Genomic DNA, 16071 nt, shown 5'->3' on the forward strand with positions numbered 1-16071 from the left:
GCCACAATAGGAGAGATCGTGTTTGTATACAAATTCTATTCTTAGAACTGATAAGACAGTGATCGGGTGGGCAGAAGCCGACCGTCCATATTTTTTTTGTAAACAGTGATGTTTTTCTAACGGTCTAAACTTTCTTAAAACACAAATTACATAAATAATTTTTTGATCAATGGAAAGGTTATAAAACAAGCAATTTATTGATTACTTTTAATTGTTATTTCGAAATAAAATGGATTAATTATGAACGCTTAACTTACACTGTTTTTCTAAAGGTTGTGAAAATCACTACGCCGCTTTTAAAATTATATGTCATTTAAAACGGTTATTCATTGAAAAAAGACATTTGGATACAAAAATATGAAGATTGTTAGTATTTCAAATCTTTTTGAATTTTGAAAATCCATAAATGAGCAAAAAAGTTATTAAAAATTGAAAATTCTGATTCAATACGCAAACGGTGTTAAAATCATTTGTTTTGCCAACCACCAGATAAACAGATGTTAACGCGTGACGTCACGGCGATCTCTCCTATACACTTGTTAACCTTCTGTCAGCTTTTCACAAAACGCGTCCGTATACGACTCAACGCAGCTAATACAGAAATCGCATTATAAGCCTGTTTAAATATCGGGCTGCTGTGTCTTTGATGTTTGTCCCTCTCTACCATTGAAGATATATATCTGAAATATATGGTGTGTTCTACAATTTGAGGGTTTACACTGCCGATTCGGTTCACTGGTTAGGTCAGGGTGACGGTATCAATTTGGAGAAAAATCAAAGATTTACAGAGCTAATGTTACCATACGCTGCATATGAAAACATATATATGATACTGGGTGTTTTATTTCTTTCAGCTTTCACAGATGAGGGTATGACTTTTGAGTAACAAATTACTATTTACAGAGCAAATGTTAATATAGGTTGCGTATGAAAGCCACAATACACTTGTTAACCTTTTGTCAGCTTTTCACAAAACGCGTCCGTATACGACACAACGCAGCTAATACAGAAATCGCATTACAAGCCTGTTTTAATATCGGGCTGCTGTGACTTTAATGTTTGCCCCTCTCTACCACTGAAGATATATCTTTGAAATATATGGTGTGATCTACAATTTGAGGGGTTACACTGCCGATTCGGTCCACTGTTTAGGTCAGGGTGACGGTATCAATTTGGAGTAAAATCAAAGATTTACAGAGCTAATGTTACCATACGCTGCATATGAAAACATATATATGAGACTGGGTGTTCTAGTTCTTTCAGCTTTCACAGATGAGGGCATGACTTTTGAGTAACAAATTACTATTTACAGAGGAAATGTTAGTATAAGTTGCGTATGAAAGCCATACACTTGTTAACCTTCTGTCAGCTTTTCACAAAACGCGTCCGTATACGACTCAACGCAGCTAATACAGAAATCGCATTACAAGCCTGTTTTAATATCGAGCTGCTGTGACTTTAATGTTTGCCCCTCTCTACAACTGAAGATATATCTTTAAAATATATGGTGTGATCTACAATTTGAGGGGTTACACTGCCGATTCGGTTCACTGGTTATGTCAGGGTGACGGTATCAATTTGGAGTAAAATCAAAGATTTACAGAGCTAATGTTACCATACGCTGCATATGAAAACATATATATGATACTGGGTGTTTTATTTCTTTCAGCTTTCACAGATGAGGGCATGAATTTGGAGTAACAAATTACTTTTTACAGAGCAAATATTACTACAGGTTATTACACTTGTTAACCTTCTTTGCTTTGTAAATAGTAATTTGTTACGAATCCGGTTGACACACTTGCATTTAGGTTTGAGAATTGCGTTATAATGACACAGATAAAGGTAAGCTTTTTTGTCAAAGCTTGTCGGCTGGCCGTTTATAATACAACTGTTTAACATAATTGAGACTGAAAGATCTATCACATACACATGCTACAACACTATCGGACATGTCCGCAAAGAAAACAAGGTATCGTCGCTGTTTTCAAGCAAAAATCCTTTTAATACCGACCCGTGCACTAACGAGTATTGCATAAATGGTCCTTGTAACATGAACTGATAACCTAAAATATCCATAAATACAAATGTACATGAAAATGCATTTGGAAGGATCTACGGACGGACATACGGACTGAGTTAAGTGATCCCAATTTAATGACTGCAAAGTGGTGTTATACTGGTAATGGGTCATAAAATTACTAAAATGTTATGACTTAATATAGATAAGTAATTTATTGTTTCATATCATTTTTTTCTACAAATACAATATACAGATAAACTTGTAAGTTTTGGAAATGGGATTAGTCCCTCAACAACTGATTTTTTTTAAATAAAGCTTCAATATATGAGCCGTGCCATGAGAAAACCAACATAGGTGGTTTGCGACCAGCATGGATCCAGACCAGCCTGCGCATCCGCGCAGTCTGGTTATATAGGCTCCATGCTGTTCGCTTTTAAAGCCTATTGGAATTGGCGAAACTGTTAGCGAACAGCATGGATCCTGACCAGACTGCGCGGATGCGCAGGCTGGTCTGGATCCATGCTGATCGCAAAGCCACTATGTTGGTTTTCTCATGGCGCGGTTCATACAGAAGTATATATAACAGCTATAGAATTTATAAACTAGGCAAGAAAAATCAAGAATATCATATGCATATTTTCCTTAACAAACAAGTTTCGAGTATTTTAAAAGACTAAAAATGTATGCCAAGTATGAAAATTATTAAATGAACATGATATGTAACAAGAAGTTAGTAAATTATCTTAGCATATATATCAACATATCAAATCTATATGTATACGTCATTACAACTGAAGTCAGTGCTGTATTCGAAAATGAAAGTCCATCTGAACAAGGAAATTCATCACAAAATCTTTTCTTCAGTAATATAATGTATGATTTATTTCCCTTGAACTATACTTATTCTATAAGCCATTGATAGCAGCTTCTGTTTTATGAAAAAAAAAATAAACACGAAATAATTAAATTATACAGCGATGCTCTTCATACTGTTGCCTCGCAAACTGTAGATGTCTTCTTTGTAGCTGTAGATCAGCTAAAGAGCTAGTAGTATCTAACTGTCTGTTTTTATAAGTTTATGAATATATATAAGGGTGCAAAGTCAGTCTTTGGTGAGTGTTTTAAATGTTGATAATATATTTAAATAACATTGAAATGATTGTTAAGCTTGAAACTTTTCCATAATAGCAATGTACTTTGTTGTTTCTTTTTTACACTTGAATATATTTGTGAGAGAAAATGCATTTTTATTTTGGTAAATATATTTTGCCACCACGACTGTTGTGTTTATGGTAATTCGACTAATTTTGTTTCCAAAAAGGATATTTTGTTTTCGACCATTCTGTTTCTATGATTTTATATTTATTTCTTAGCCAATTAATTCTTGACACTTTGCAAAAATATTTGTGTAACATCACAGTCCCATAATAGATGGATAGATGAACTAGTTTATCTGGTTTTCATATATCATATATCATTTTACTAGTAAGTCCCATTTTTAATTGTTTATCCCAAGAATTATATGGTTAATTTTTAATTGGAACCATTGGATTTAGATAAGTAATTTATTATGCGGTATACAGTATTTAAATCAGGAGATATGTGCTTATTGGTAAAAAAACAATATCATCTTTGCCTTAGACTGGACAATGAGTATATTCTTTAGTACAAAACATTCAAAAACATGTATAAAAGTAACTGTAAGAAATAAAAGATAGAGGTCGAAAACACATTTTGTACATTTGCAAATTATGCTCAGGAGTTAATAAAGTATATAGGTAAAAGCTAAGGTCATCAGAAGTGTCACGACTGTGGCTGCAGTCGTGACTGCAGTATTCGTGGCTCCACATGTTTCCCTTTGGTTGTCACTCACGTCACTGATTGTTTCTGACATAACGTTTAGCCAATATGTTTCTTGATTTCTAGCAATTGTTGCTCTGAAAATAGAACACAAGTGCATTTTTATATTAAATTTTAATAAAAGATTATGTTCTGATATTGTATGTAAAATAATGTTAATGAAACGTTTCTTAGGCTGATGCCACTGATTTTGTTAAATTATTCTTTTTAAATAAATGTATCTACACTATCAGATACATGTTGGAGAATCTAGTTTACCCTCTTTCCAAGAAATGTGTAAGGATCTACTTTTGCCCTTTATCCATTACTTATATTACGTCGAATGTATTTACTTTTACACTCTATCGAGGACAATTGGATTATACAGTATACTCAGTCCAAGACTTGGATCAATCTTTACCCTCTATCCAAGAAATGTGGAAATATCTTTGTATTTGCACTCTATCTATTACTACTTAAAGGACCTTGACTTTACCCTCATTCAATATACCCTATGTTTTATAACTGTTGAAGCATCTACACACAAATACTTGTGAATGGTCTTCTTTTACTCTCTTTCTGATATTTGATGAATCATCTACATAACAAATTACCTTTAAACGCTATCCGTTTTTTGGGAACAGATCTACTTACATACTCTATCCAAGACTTATTGGGGAATACACTTTCCCTCTCTATCTAAGAAATGTAGAATGATCTAGTTTTACTGCATATCCATTACTTGTGAAAGAATCCACTTCTATACCATTTCCATGTCTTCCTGGAGGATCTATTTTTACACTCTTTCCAACACATGTGGAAGGAAACACTTTTACCTTCCATCCAAGAATCGTTAACTGATTTATTTTACCAGCAATCCATTACATGCGAAAGGATCTACTTTTACACTCTATCCAAGACGGGAAGGATACATTGTTGCACTCTTTAAAATAAAAGTCTTCGCATGTGTGATGATGGAAAGTGCAACACGCCTCACGTCCCCTAGCACCTGCTTAAGCGGAATTCTATTTCAAAAGTTTTGAATGGAATTCATTATCGCAAAGGGCCAGACCATATAACAGCACTGAATCGACCCAAAATCTTGCGAATGGATCTTCTTTAACCCTCTATTTAAGACTTGTTCATTGATTAGTTTTACGCATTATTCATGAACAGTAAAGGATCTACTTTTACACTCCATACAAGAACTGTGGAAGAACTTACTTTACCTTCTGCCTCATACTTAATGAAGCACAGAAAGGATCTACTTTTACATTCTATCCAGATCTACTTTTACATTCTGTTCAAGGATTATGGGATGACATACTTTTACTCTTTGTCTCAGACCTGTTGAAGCATCTGCACCAATATTATCGAACTTCTCTACTTCTATTCTATATCGATGACTTGTGGTAGTATATTCAATCATATGCCTGATGATCTGCTTTTACCCTCTGTCTAATAAATGTTGAAACATACACAAATATGTGTTAAATGATCATTTTGAACACTCCGTCCTAGACCTATGAAAGGATCCACTTTAACACTTTGTCCTAGAATGGTATAAGGAAATACGTTTACACCCTTGTCCTAGACTTATGAAAGGATCTACTTTTACAACATTGTCCTAGACTTGTGAAAGGATCTACTTTTACAACATTGCCCTAGACTTGTGAAAGGATCTACTTTTACACTTTGTCCTAGAATGGTATAAGGAAATACGTTTACACCCTTGTCCTAGACTTGTGAAAGGATCTACTTTTACAACATTGTCCTAGACTTGTAAAAGGATCTACTTTTACAACATTGCCCTAGACTTGTGAAAGGATCAACTTTTACACTTTGTCCTAGAATGGTATAAGGACATACTTTTACAACATTGTCCTAGACTTGTGAAAGGATCTACTTTTACAACATTGTCCTAGACTTGTGAAAGGATCTACTTTTACACTTTGTCCTAAAATGGTATAAGGACATATGTCTACACCCTTGTCTTAGACTTGTGAAAGGATCTACTTTTACAACATTGTCCTAGACTTGTGAAAGGATCTACTTTTACACCTTGTCCTAGAATGGTATAAGGACATACTTTCACACCCTTGTCCTAGACTTGTGAAAGGATCTACTTTTACAACATTGTCCTAGACTTGTGAAAGGATCTACTTTTACACTTTGTCCTAAAATGGTATAAGGACATACGTCTACACCCTTGTCCTAGACTTGTGAAAGGATCTATTTTTACAACATTGTCCTAGACTTGTGAAAGGATCTACTTTTACACTTTGTCCTAGAATGGTATAAGGACATACGTCTACATCCTTGTCCTAGACTTGTGAAAGGATCTACTTTTACAACATTGTCCTAGACTTGTGAAAGGATCTGCTTTTACACTTTTTCCTAGAATGGTATAAGGATCTACTTTTACACCCCTACGACTAACAGTGTTTCCAGCAAACAAAAAGTGAAGTCGCGTCCTCGGCAAATGATGCAAATAAAACTATATAAATACTGAAACTTGATAAAGCAGGCACAAATTTGCACACTGAGTGATATGTTGCATTAGCTGGGAAACAGGTAGTATTTTACGTGGTGCCTAACGGATGTATACACAATAATACAAATGAAACATCGGGGTTCTCCGACAAAAACATACAATAAAAGCAAATTAAACATAATAAAATGTTCATTCAAACATCTTCCATAGGGAAGTAGATAAAATAATTACAATAAAAAGTGATTTTTAAGAAGAATCATAATAAGATGGTTTGATTTTATTTTACAGATCAATTCATTAGTGTAGTTATAAACATTGTTATTTCCTATAATACATTAAGATGCAAAAATGAATGCTAATATGAGCCGTGCCATGAGAAAACCAACATAGTGGGTTTGCGACTAGCATGGATCCAGACCAGCCTGCGCATCCGCGCAGTCTGGTCAGGATCCATGCTGTTCGCTAACAGTTTCTATAATTGCAATATGCTTTGAAAGCGAACAGCATGGATCCTGACCAGACTGCGCGAATGTGCAGGCTGGTCTGGATCCATGCTGGTCGCAAACCCACTATGTTGGTTTTCTCATGGCGCGGCTCATATAGTTTGGTGTAAATATTTACGTTAACTTTTTTCGCGGATGAGACCTAATGCATTTATGTGTGAGGTGTGGATATCTGTTAATGGAGCATTGTCTATAAAACCTTTTTTATTTCTTGATAAGGTACAATTTTTTTAACTTAAAGTGAAAGGAGTCCTAACCAACATTGTAGACATCATTTAGCCTAGAGTGTACCTGCAGTTATTAGGCAGCGGTATCTTTTATAAACATATCATTTGAAATTTAAAAAAAAATGTTAGGTATCGGTGCATATGTCGTACTAAGTTTGAACACTAAGCGTATTACTTCTGCGATGAGACTTAAAATAGGATGATATTAATCTCACTTTTTCTATTTCAAACAGGTACTAGTAAATATTTATTCTTGCTTACTTCAGGTATACATCACCGACTGATTGGGATGGAGCGGTCCAGTAGAATGTCCTGTTGTAGATATGGTAATGAGAGTAGTGGCGGATAGCACTCTGTCAAGAAAGATGTAGATCCAGTTTAAATAATGTTAGCTAAAACACATATTTAACATGGCTGGAAAATAGTATATATAGCTTCATATACGTCTACTGTGAATCAAAACTAGTATTCCTGAACTGGTATATTGCCTAAAATATTTTGTTCTATGATCGGCCAAATGTTCTTATATGGAAATTATAAATTATAGTCAGAGTATACAGATTGGTTCAGATCCTGTTGGCAAACGTGGACAGGTTGTTTCTACGGAACGTTATTGTGCCATCTTTTAGCCAGTGCTATAGCAACTGGCTATAGCTCTAAATAAACTACCAAGTTTCCTTCTATTTCTTTGTGACCGCATCACACAAGTATTCTGGACGTGTAAAAATAGTCCCATATTTATTTTTTATAATCTTGGTATTGAGTGTGTGAGCAACTGAGGACTACTGTTTTAAACAACAAAAACAAGCAGCGACGGATTCTAGAATGACTACGAACTTTATATTCACATTCCAAATGTTCGGAATCCCTCCGCTCTAGAGTTAAGGTTAGGGTGCAAGGTTTAGGGTTAGTGTTGAAATGGGCCCCATCCTGGGGCAAAACTTCGTTTTACATAGAGTTGTATACTTTAAACATCTTCTTTTCTTGAACCACAACGTACAGATCTTAGATATTTGACATGAAGCAGTGTCTAGTGGACCTCTACCAATATTGTTCAAATCATGACCAGTCTATGCACAATGAAATGTTGATTCTTCAGGGGTATCCGTTGAAATATCACTCAATAAGCACTGGCTATCAGCGTTTTCAGGGCTTTGATTTCAATCTGGTATGTCTATACAAAGGACATACACGGACACAGTTAGTATCCGCTTTCGTAATCATAGTTTGACATAGCGGCGTAAAAATGGGTTTGTTTTGGAGAGTAATTCGGGATTTTTTACATCACAAATAAGTTTATTTTGTAAATACAACAAATTAATCAGTAAAATGTATACAACTAAGCAGTTACAATGCATGCCTTGACTATATATTCATACTAAATTGTACATTTAAATCAAGATTCGTCAGCTGCAAACGACTTTTTTTTAATTTCGGGATATTGGGTCTTGAGAAGAACATTTTAGGAATAAGTTTAATTCGCTCTTCCTTTTCACAGAAGAAGGTGTACACGAGTAAGTAATGAAATTCATCCCCAACCACACATAAAGGACAAAGTACACATTTCTTTGTGTGGAATGCATTTCGACTGTATGCCCATTTTGTAAAGGACATCAAGTTCATTCAAAGTGAATTAACGTTACAAATGTGAATATCAAATTTCACGAAAGCTTCGATAACGAAACAAATGATAAACTTGTATTTTACTTGTACATTACCTGAAATACAGCAGCGTTTTTTTCTAATTTTGACAATTTGTTTTACTTCCATTCTCTGTTTAGAAAGTTTGCAACTTTTTGAAATGTACACGTTTTGTAACGTGTTCATAGTTTGCACTGCCGTGGTGAATAAATGTTGGAAAAAGCATAATTATGAACAAAATATAACAATATTTGTGAACAAGAGCTGTCACTAATGGCGACAAATGCCCCCGCAGCGCCTTGACCTTTGGCCTGGTGACCCCAAAGTCAATAGAGGTCGTGTACTCAATAAGTACTATTAGCATGTGAAGTTTGAAGGTCTTGGGTGCAGTGGTTCGCGAGTAAAGTGCTTTCATGCAAAACGTTAACGCTGGCCCCTGTGACCTTGACCTTTGACTTGGTAAGCCAAAAGTCAGTAGAGGTCGTGTACTCAATAAGTACTATCAGCATGTGAAGTTTGAAGGTCCCGGGTGCATTGGTTCGCGAGTAAAGTGCCTTCATGCAAAAAGTTAACGTTGGCCCCTGTGACCTTGACCTTTGATCTGGTGACTCCAAAGTCAGTAGGGGTCGTGAACTTAATAAGTACTATCAGCATGTGAAGTTTGAAGATCCTGGGTGTAGCGGTTCACGAGTAAAGTGCTTTCATGCAAAAAGTTAACATTGGCCTCTGTGACCTTGCCTTTGACTTGGTGACCCCAAAGTCCGTAGGGGTCGTGTACTCAATAAGTACTATCAGTATGTGAAGTTTGAAGGTCCTGGGTGCAGCGGTTCGCGAGTAAAGTGCTTTCATGCAAAAAGTTAACGTTGTGACTTACGAACGGACGGACAGTTGAAAACTAATATGCCTCCCTTTGGCGGCATAAAAAAGAAGAATAAAATTGACCTTGGACTGTAAAAAGGGCAACACTTACATTACCAAACACAGTAATCCCACCGTATCTCCACCTGATATAAACTAGAAAGTTCTTCATTCTTATTACAGTTTATATAGGAAGAACGAAACTGAAGTTAAAACTTCACTTGAGGGCATTACACGACGTTTAACTGTTTTAAATCGTCAGAGAATTAATAAGGACAAAAATGAGTATTTGTTAGCTGATAGATTAAATGACTTACAGCTGATCTCCCAAAGCAATTAAACGGTTGCAGAAATATGTCGTTGGTCTGAATAGAAAATGTACCAACAGCAGGTATTTGGAGAGCACAGTCCGAGGCTCGAGCTTGTATCAACACTCCCTCCATAAACCACTCTCCAGACGAATTTAGAAACACTGAAACATTGCCATATTTAATATAAACAAATATATATAATGTGTTTGTTATTTTTTGGCTATACGGAAATACTTTATGTATCAATATTCGAAATATCTTTATCAGTTTTAAAGACTTTAAATAACGTTAAATGATCTTCATTGACTAATTATCCAACTTCATAATATTTTTTATACTTCCATACAAATGCATCCGAAATCCTTCAGAGATCAACATAATAAAACTGTTCCGTAGTAAGCAGCTGTGGCAAAGAATGAACTTTGTTGTTCGAATGCAAACTGATCTTTCATAATGGTCACCCTTTGTATGTCGTGTGTCGTCGTGTGCAATTTTTACGCCAGATGTCGCAATTTTAGTCCAGTCGTAATCAAACTTGGAAATGTTGAGTACTGCGCTTTTGGGGGTTAAAGGTTAATTCAAATAGTAGAAGACAGTGTCAACACTCTTGCGATTATAATAAGCTGTCACTGGTTGTAGATTAAGTTTGGAATATCTGGTTCGATAGTAACTGTTTTTGGAGGTAACGAGGCTCTGTCGAGTTACCGCTACAACAGTTACCCGAGAGTCGGATATTCCCAATTGCACCTACAACAAGTGGTAGATTATTTTCCTTGCATACAGTATTTTACAAATCATCGAACGAAACACCTTCTTTGTATCACTCTTTCTTATTGTACGTAACTAAACGAAGACCAGGGGATTAACGTCCGTAAACAGAAGTGACGTCATGGCGTTTGAATGCGGCAAAACAAGTTTCAGTTTAGTTTTGTCATTTGTAACGTAACGTTATCTTTTTTTCCGCAAACTGATTTATTTGGAATCGAGAAATATACCGTATGTGGAATGAAGAGCAACTTTAAGCTATTTGATTTTATAGCATTTTACATAAAGTATATAATAAATAAAGGAATTGTTAGTTGTCATTAACAGCACGAGAGTTATCTGACATGGGGTGGGGATGGGGTGCAGATGGGTTTTGCCGGCATGCGTAAAATCAACGGAAATGCAAGTTCGATGTGCAAGAATATATTTTCAAGCCTATCTAGATCTAGATGTAAGCCTACATGAAAACTGATCAGAATATTAGTCCTATAGATATAATGTTTAAGGGTCATCCGAGTCCACAGAAACACTTTTCTATCATTTTCATATGATCTATATGAAAATTGATCTAAAGTTTAGTCTTTATTTGATTTAGCAACTGATAGAATAAATTTGAATGATATCACAGCGTCTTACCTTCAATGACGTCACCCGGCTGGTATGACGTTGCATTTAACGTAAATGTGAACGGTGATGTTATGTTCTGCGGGTCATATGGATGACCAGTGGGTGTCATATTGCTGCAGGCGGAGAGTGGTGGCCCTAAGCTGTACCCTTCGCAGCATGTCAGTAAGACAAGTAGAAGAAACACATATGGTGCATACATGATTGGATATGGTGACGTAACCTGTAAAATAAGACGTATCAAAATATGAGATGACGTGTCTTCTAAGACTTAATGAACTGTTTTTGCTAAAAGCAGATTTATCTCGAACAATAAAGCACAATGTCTTCAGTTCCTGTCATGAAGTGGTATGAGGTATACGATTTTACCGTCTTCCTGTAGGAGAAACCATATGTATGCTTTGTGGTAGCTAGGGTGGGGTGGGTGCAAAGCTCATTATTAGAAAAGCCCATATAAACCTTATATAATTTTTCGTTTGAAATTCATCCAGTTCAGTGTTCGATGAAAGAAGATATATATTTGCCTGTCGCTTACGGATGAAATGTTGTTTGATGGTAATTAGAAACGTTAGGAAACTTTTTTCACTCAAAAATTTGACTGAACCTCATTTAGGGCCCCTAAAAAGATTCAGTTAATGCAAAGTCATTGAATTCTCATAAAACACGACAACAACGAAAATGTTGCAAGCTCGGTTTTATTGAGCCTGTTCAGGGACGGTAGTGGAAATGGATGCTACCGTCCATGCCCACGAGCCCTGGGCCGAGCAGAACTCAAACATTTACACATGCTACAAGTATAGAGACATCTGCATATGTGTTCATATGGCGGTGCACATGGAACCTGCGTGTAATTCCAAGAAAAGCGACGTATGGTCCCCAGTTAAAATAATGGGTAAGTCTTAAACGAGAAAACAATGGGCAGAACTAAACAAACCAAGTCCAAATCAAATGACCGTGTGTTGTGCTGTGACGTTGAGATAAAATGGCGACGTCCATTATATAAATATCATATGGCAGCGTGTGTGACATTAATATTTTCATCCCGAGGGCAGAATGTCACCCGAGGCGAAATCCGAGTGGCGACATCCTGTTTCGAGGGTTGACAATATCAATGTCACACACGCTGTCATGTGATATTTATTTTATTATACCGAACAAAAATAAGTACATATATAAAAAGGTTAAAATATGTTTTAATTCATTTATTCATCAGTTTTATCTTTTCAACATCCTCGTCAACAAGTTCAACAAGGTAAACAAAATACTATATACTATAATACTATATGTGCACAAGGGAGGCAATCATTTCATGATTGGGCTAAAATATTGAAGCAGATATTTGCCCTTATATGACATTCAAAATGTCGGCGCTGTCACATGACCTGACAGTCACTTTCGCTTGGTCACGTGTCAAAAAGGTTGAAAATGTTTTTGATAGTCAAAATATCTCTTTCTCGGGTGATGGGATTTTATCATTGTAGACAAATGTATATCAGTTAAGTTGGTCTGCAGTTCGCAGTTCGCGTTTCGAATTGCGAACTGCAAACTGGTCTGCAGTTCGCAGTTTGCAGTTCGCGATTCGAATTGCAAACTGCAAACTGGTCTGCAGTTCGCGATTCGAATTGTGAACTGTAAACTGGTCTGCACTTTACGATTCAAATGTCAATGTGCAGTCTGATCTACACTGTCCTGCGCATTGCAGACCAGAATGCATTTCACGGTTGGTCTGCAGTTCGCGTTTCGAATTGCGAACTGCAAACTGGTCTGCAGTTTGCGATTCGTGTTGCAAACTGCAAACTAGTCTGCAGTTTACGATTCAAATTTAAACGTGCAGTCTGATCAACACTGTCCTGCGCATTGCAGACAAGAATGCATTTCACAGTTGGTCTGCAGTTCACGTTTCGAATTGCGAACTGCAAACTGGTCTGCAGTTCGCGATTCAAATTCGAACTGCAAACTGGTCTGCAGTTCGCGATTCGAATTGCAAACTGTAAACTGGTCTGCGCTTTACGATTCAAATGTCAACGTGCAGTCTGATCAACACTGTCCTGCGCATTGCAGACAATAATGCATTTCGTGGTTGGTCTGCAGTTCGCGTTCGAATTGCGAACTGCAAACTGGTCTGCAGTTCGCGATTCAAATTCGAACTGCAAACTGGTCTGCAGTTCGCGATTCGAATTGCAAACTGTAAACTGGTCTGCGCTTTACGATTCAAATGTCAACGTGCAGTCTGATCAACACTGTCCTGCGCATTGCAGACAAGAATGCATTTCACAGTTGGTCTGCAGTTCGCGTTTCGAATTGCGAACTGCAAACTGGTCTGCAATTCACGATTCGAATTCGAACTGCAAACTGGTCTGCAGTTTGAGATTCATATTGCGAACTGTAAACTGGGCTGCAGTTTACAATTCAAATTTCAAAGTGCAGTCTGATCAGCACTGTCCAGCGCATTGCGGACAAGAAAACTGCGAACTGCAAACTGGTCCGCAGTTCGCGTTCCGAATTGCAAACTGCAATCTTGTCTGCTGATTACAATAAAAATTTCAAAGTGCAGTCTGATCAGCACTTTCTTGCGCATTGCAGACAAGGATGCATTTCACAGCTGGTCTATAGTTCGCAGGTTGTGTTTCCAATTGCGAACTGCAAACTGGTCTGCAGTTCGCGTTTTGAATTCGAACTGCAAACTGGTCTGCAGTTCGTGGTTCGTATTGCAAACTGTAAACTGGGCTACAATTTACGATTCAAATTTCAAAGTGCAGTCTGATCAGCTAACTAATACAGATGGATAACTCTAGCTACCCTAAACGGTGTTATTTTATGCTAAAATCTTTAGATAACGTAGGTAGAATCACCCAAAGAAGTATAAAACACATTATTTTTATAACTCTTTGAATCACCTGGGCTACTCAGGTCAAACACTTGTTATTTTTGTATGGTTTGGGTTATGTTTGGGTTTCACATGATGTTGGAAATATTGACTACTTCGTTAGTATTTTTCGTCAAAGACTCATAGATTGTCATAAACAAAACTGGAAAGAGTCTATCGAAGAATCAAGTAGATGTCACCATTATAAACATTTTAAAACTTTATTAAATACAGAACGTTACCTTACAATAAATTTGCCATTTAAATACAGACTAGCAATGTCAAAATTTCGTTGTTCAAGCCATAAGCTGCATGTTGAAACTGGTAGACACAACAATACACCTTTTGAATCTCGTATCTTCGTATCAGCCAATTTTCTTATAATAGAAGTAACACTAGTATTGTTGAATGTGAATATCATGCTTTTTTTCAATGTGAGAAATTTAGTGAGATCCGTAATCAGTATCTTCTTAATTGGTATTCACCTGACAGAAGTATACAACGTTTTTATAACATACTTAGCTCTGATAATTAAAAGGTGTTATATCTAACAGCATTGTATCTTGAGAAACTCTTAAATAATGTTTGACCTGTTAAATATGATATTCAGCAGCCTATGTTTACTAGTCGACTGTGTGCTGAACCTATGAATATGTATTTTAACTTATCCGATTGTATATGTATACATTTTATGGGATCACAACTGTTTATATATTTACTTACTATATATTATGTAGTGTATTTTGGGCCGGAGGCCTTTGTTACATTTCATAAACTTTTGACTTGACTTGACTTGACTGTCCAGCGCATTGCGGACAAGAATGCATTTCATAATTAGTCTGCAGTTCGCATTTCGCGTTTCCAACTGCGAACTGCAAACTGGTCCGCAGTTCGCGTTCCGGATTGCAAACTGCAATCTTGTCGGCTGATTACAATAAAAATTTCAAAGTGCAGTCTGATCAGCACTTTCTTGCGCATTTTACAGTTGGTCTATAGTTCGCAGTTTGTGTTTCGAATTGCGAACTGCAAACTGGTCTGCAGTTCGCAGTTCGCGTTTCGAATTGCGAACTGCAAACTGGTCTGCAGTTCGCAGTTCGCGATTCGAATTGCGAACTGCAAACTGGTTGGTCTATAGTTCGCTGGTCTGCAGTTCGGGATTCGTATTGCAAACTGTAAACTGGGCTACAATTTACGATTCAAATTTCAAAGTGCAGTCTGATCAGCACTGTCCAGCGCATGGCGGACAAGAATGCTTTTTAAAATTAGTCTGCAGTTCGCATTTCGCGTTTCCAACTGCGAACTGCAAACTGGTCCGCAGTTCGCGTTCCGAATTGCAAACTGCAATCTTGTCGGCTGATTACAATAAAAATTTCAAAGTGCAGTCTGATCAGCACTTTCTTGCGCATTGCAGACAAGAATGCATTTCACAGTTGGTCTATAGTTCGCAGTTTGTGTTTCAAATTGCGAACTGCAAACTGTCTGCAGTTTCGTGTTTCGAATTGCGAACTGCAAACTGGTCTGCAGTTCGCAGTTCGTGATTCGAATTGCGAACTGCAAACTGGTCTGCGGTTCAAGATTCAAAATAAAAATATATTTGAACGTTACTCTTATACTTTTAAGTAATAGGTCAGTATTTGCTAAATATAAAATTTTGAGCCGTGCCATGAGAAAATCAACATAGTGGGTTTGCGACCAGCATGGATCCAGACCATCTTACGCATCCGCGCAGTCTGGTCAGGATCCATGCTGTTCGCTAATGGTTTCTCTAATTGCAGTAGGCTTTAAAAGTGAACAGCATGGATCCTGACCAGACTTCGCGGATGCGCAAGCTGGTCTGGATCCATGCTGGTCGCAAACCCACTATGTTGATTTTCTCATGGCACGGCTCATTAATGTTAATGGTCTGCACTTCCTCCCTCT

At 36.9% G+C, this 16071-nt stretch overlaps 1 protein-coding gene across 1 annotated transcript in view; it reads right to left on the bottom strand.

Moving 5' to 3' along the window:
• Positions 1-3511: 3511 nt before the first annotated feature.
• LOC123524610 (putative defense protein Hdd11) overlaps positions 3512-16071 on the bottom strand; it is a 33999-nt gene continuing 21439 nt past the window's right edge. The window contains exons 2-5 of the mRNA XM_053538692.1: positions 11298-11508; positions 9903-10057; positions 7348-7439; positions 3512-3960 (exon numbers count right to left, since the gene is read on the bottom strand). Coding sequence (XP_053394667.1) covers positions 3786-3960; positions 7348-7439; positions 9903-10057; positions 11298-11487 — 612 coding nt within the window. The 5' untranslated portion in view covers positions 11488-11508 and the 3' untranslated portion in view covers positions 3512-3785. The remainder of the gene's footprint in view (positions 3961-7347; positions 7440-9902; positions 10058-11297; positions 11509-16071) is intronic.

The sequence above is a fragment of the Mercenaria mercenaria genome, chromosome 3, assembly GCF_021730395.1.
Source record: "Mercenaria mercenaria strain notata chromosome 3, MADL_Memer_1, whole genome shotgun sequence".
Taxonomy (NCBI): Eukaryota; Metazoa; Mollusca; class Bivalvia; order Venerida; family Veneridae; genus Mercenaria; species Mercenaria mercenaria.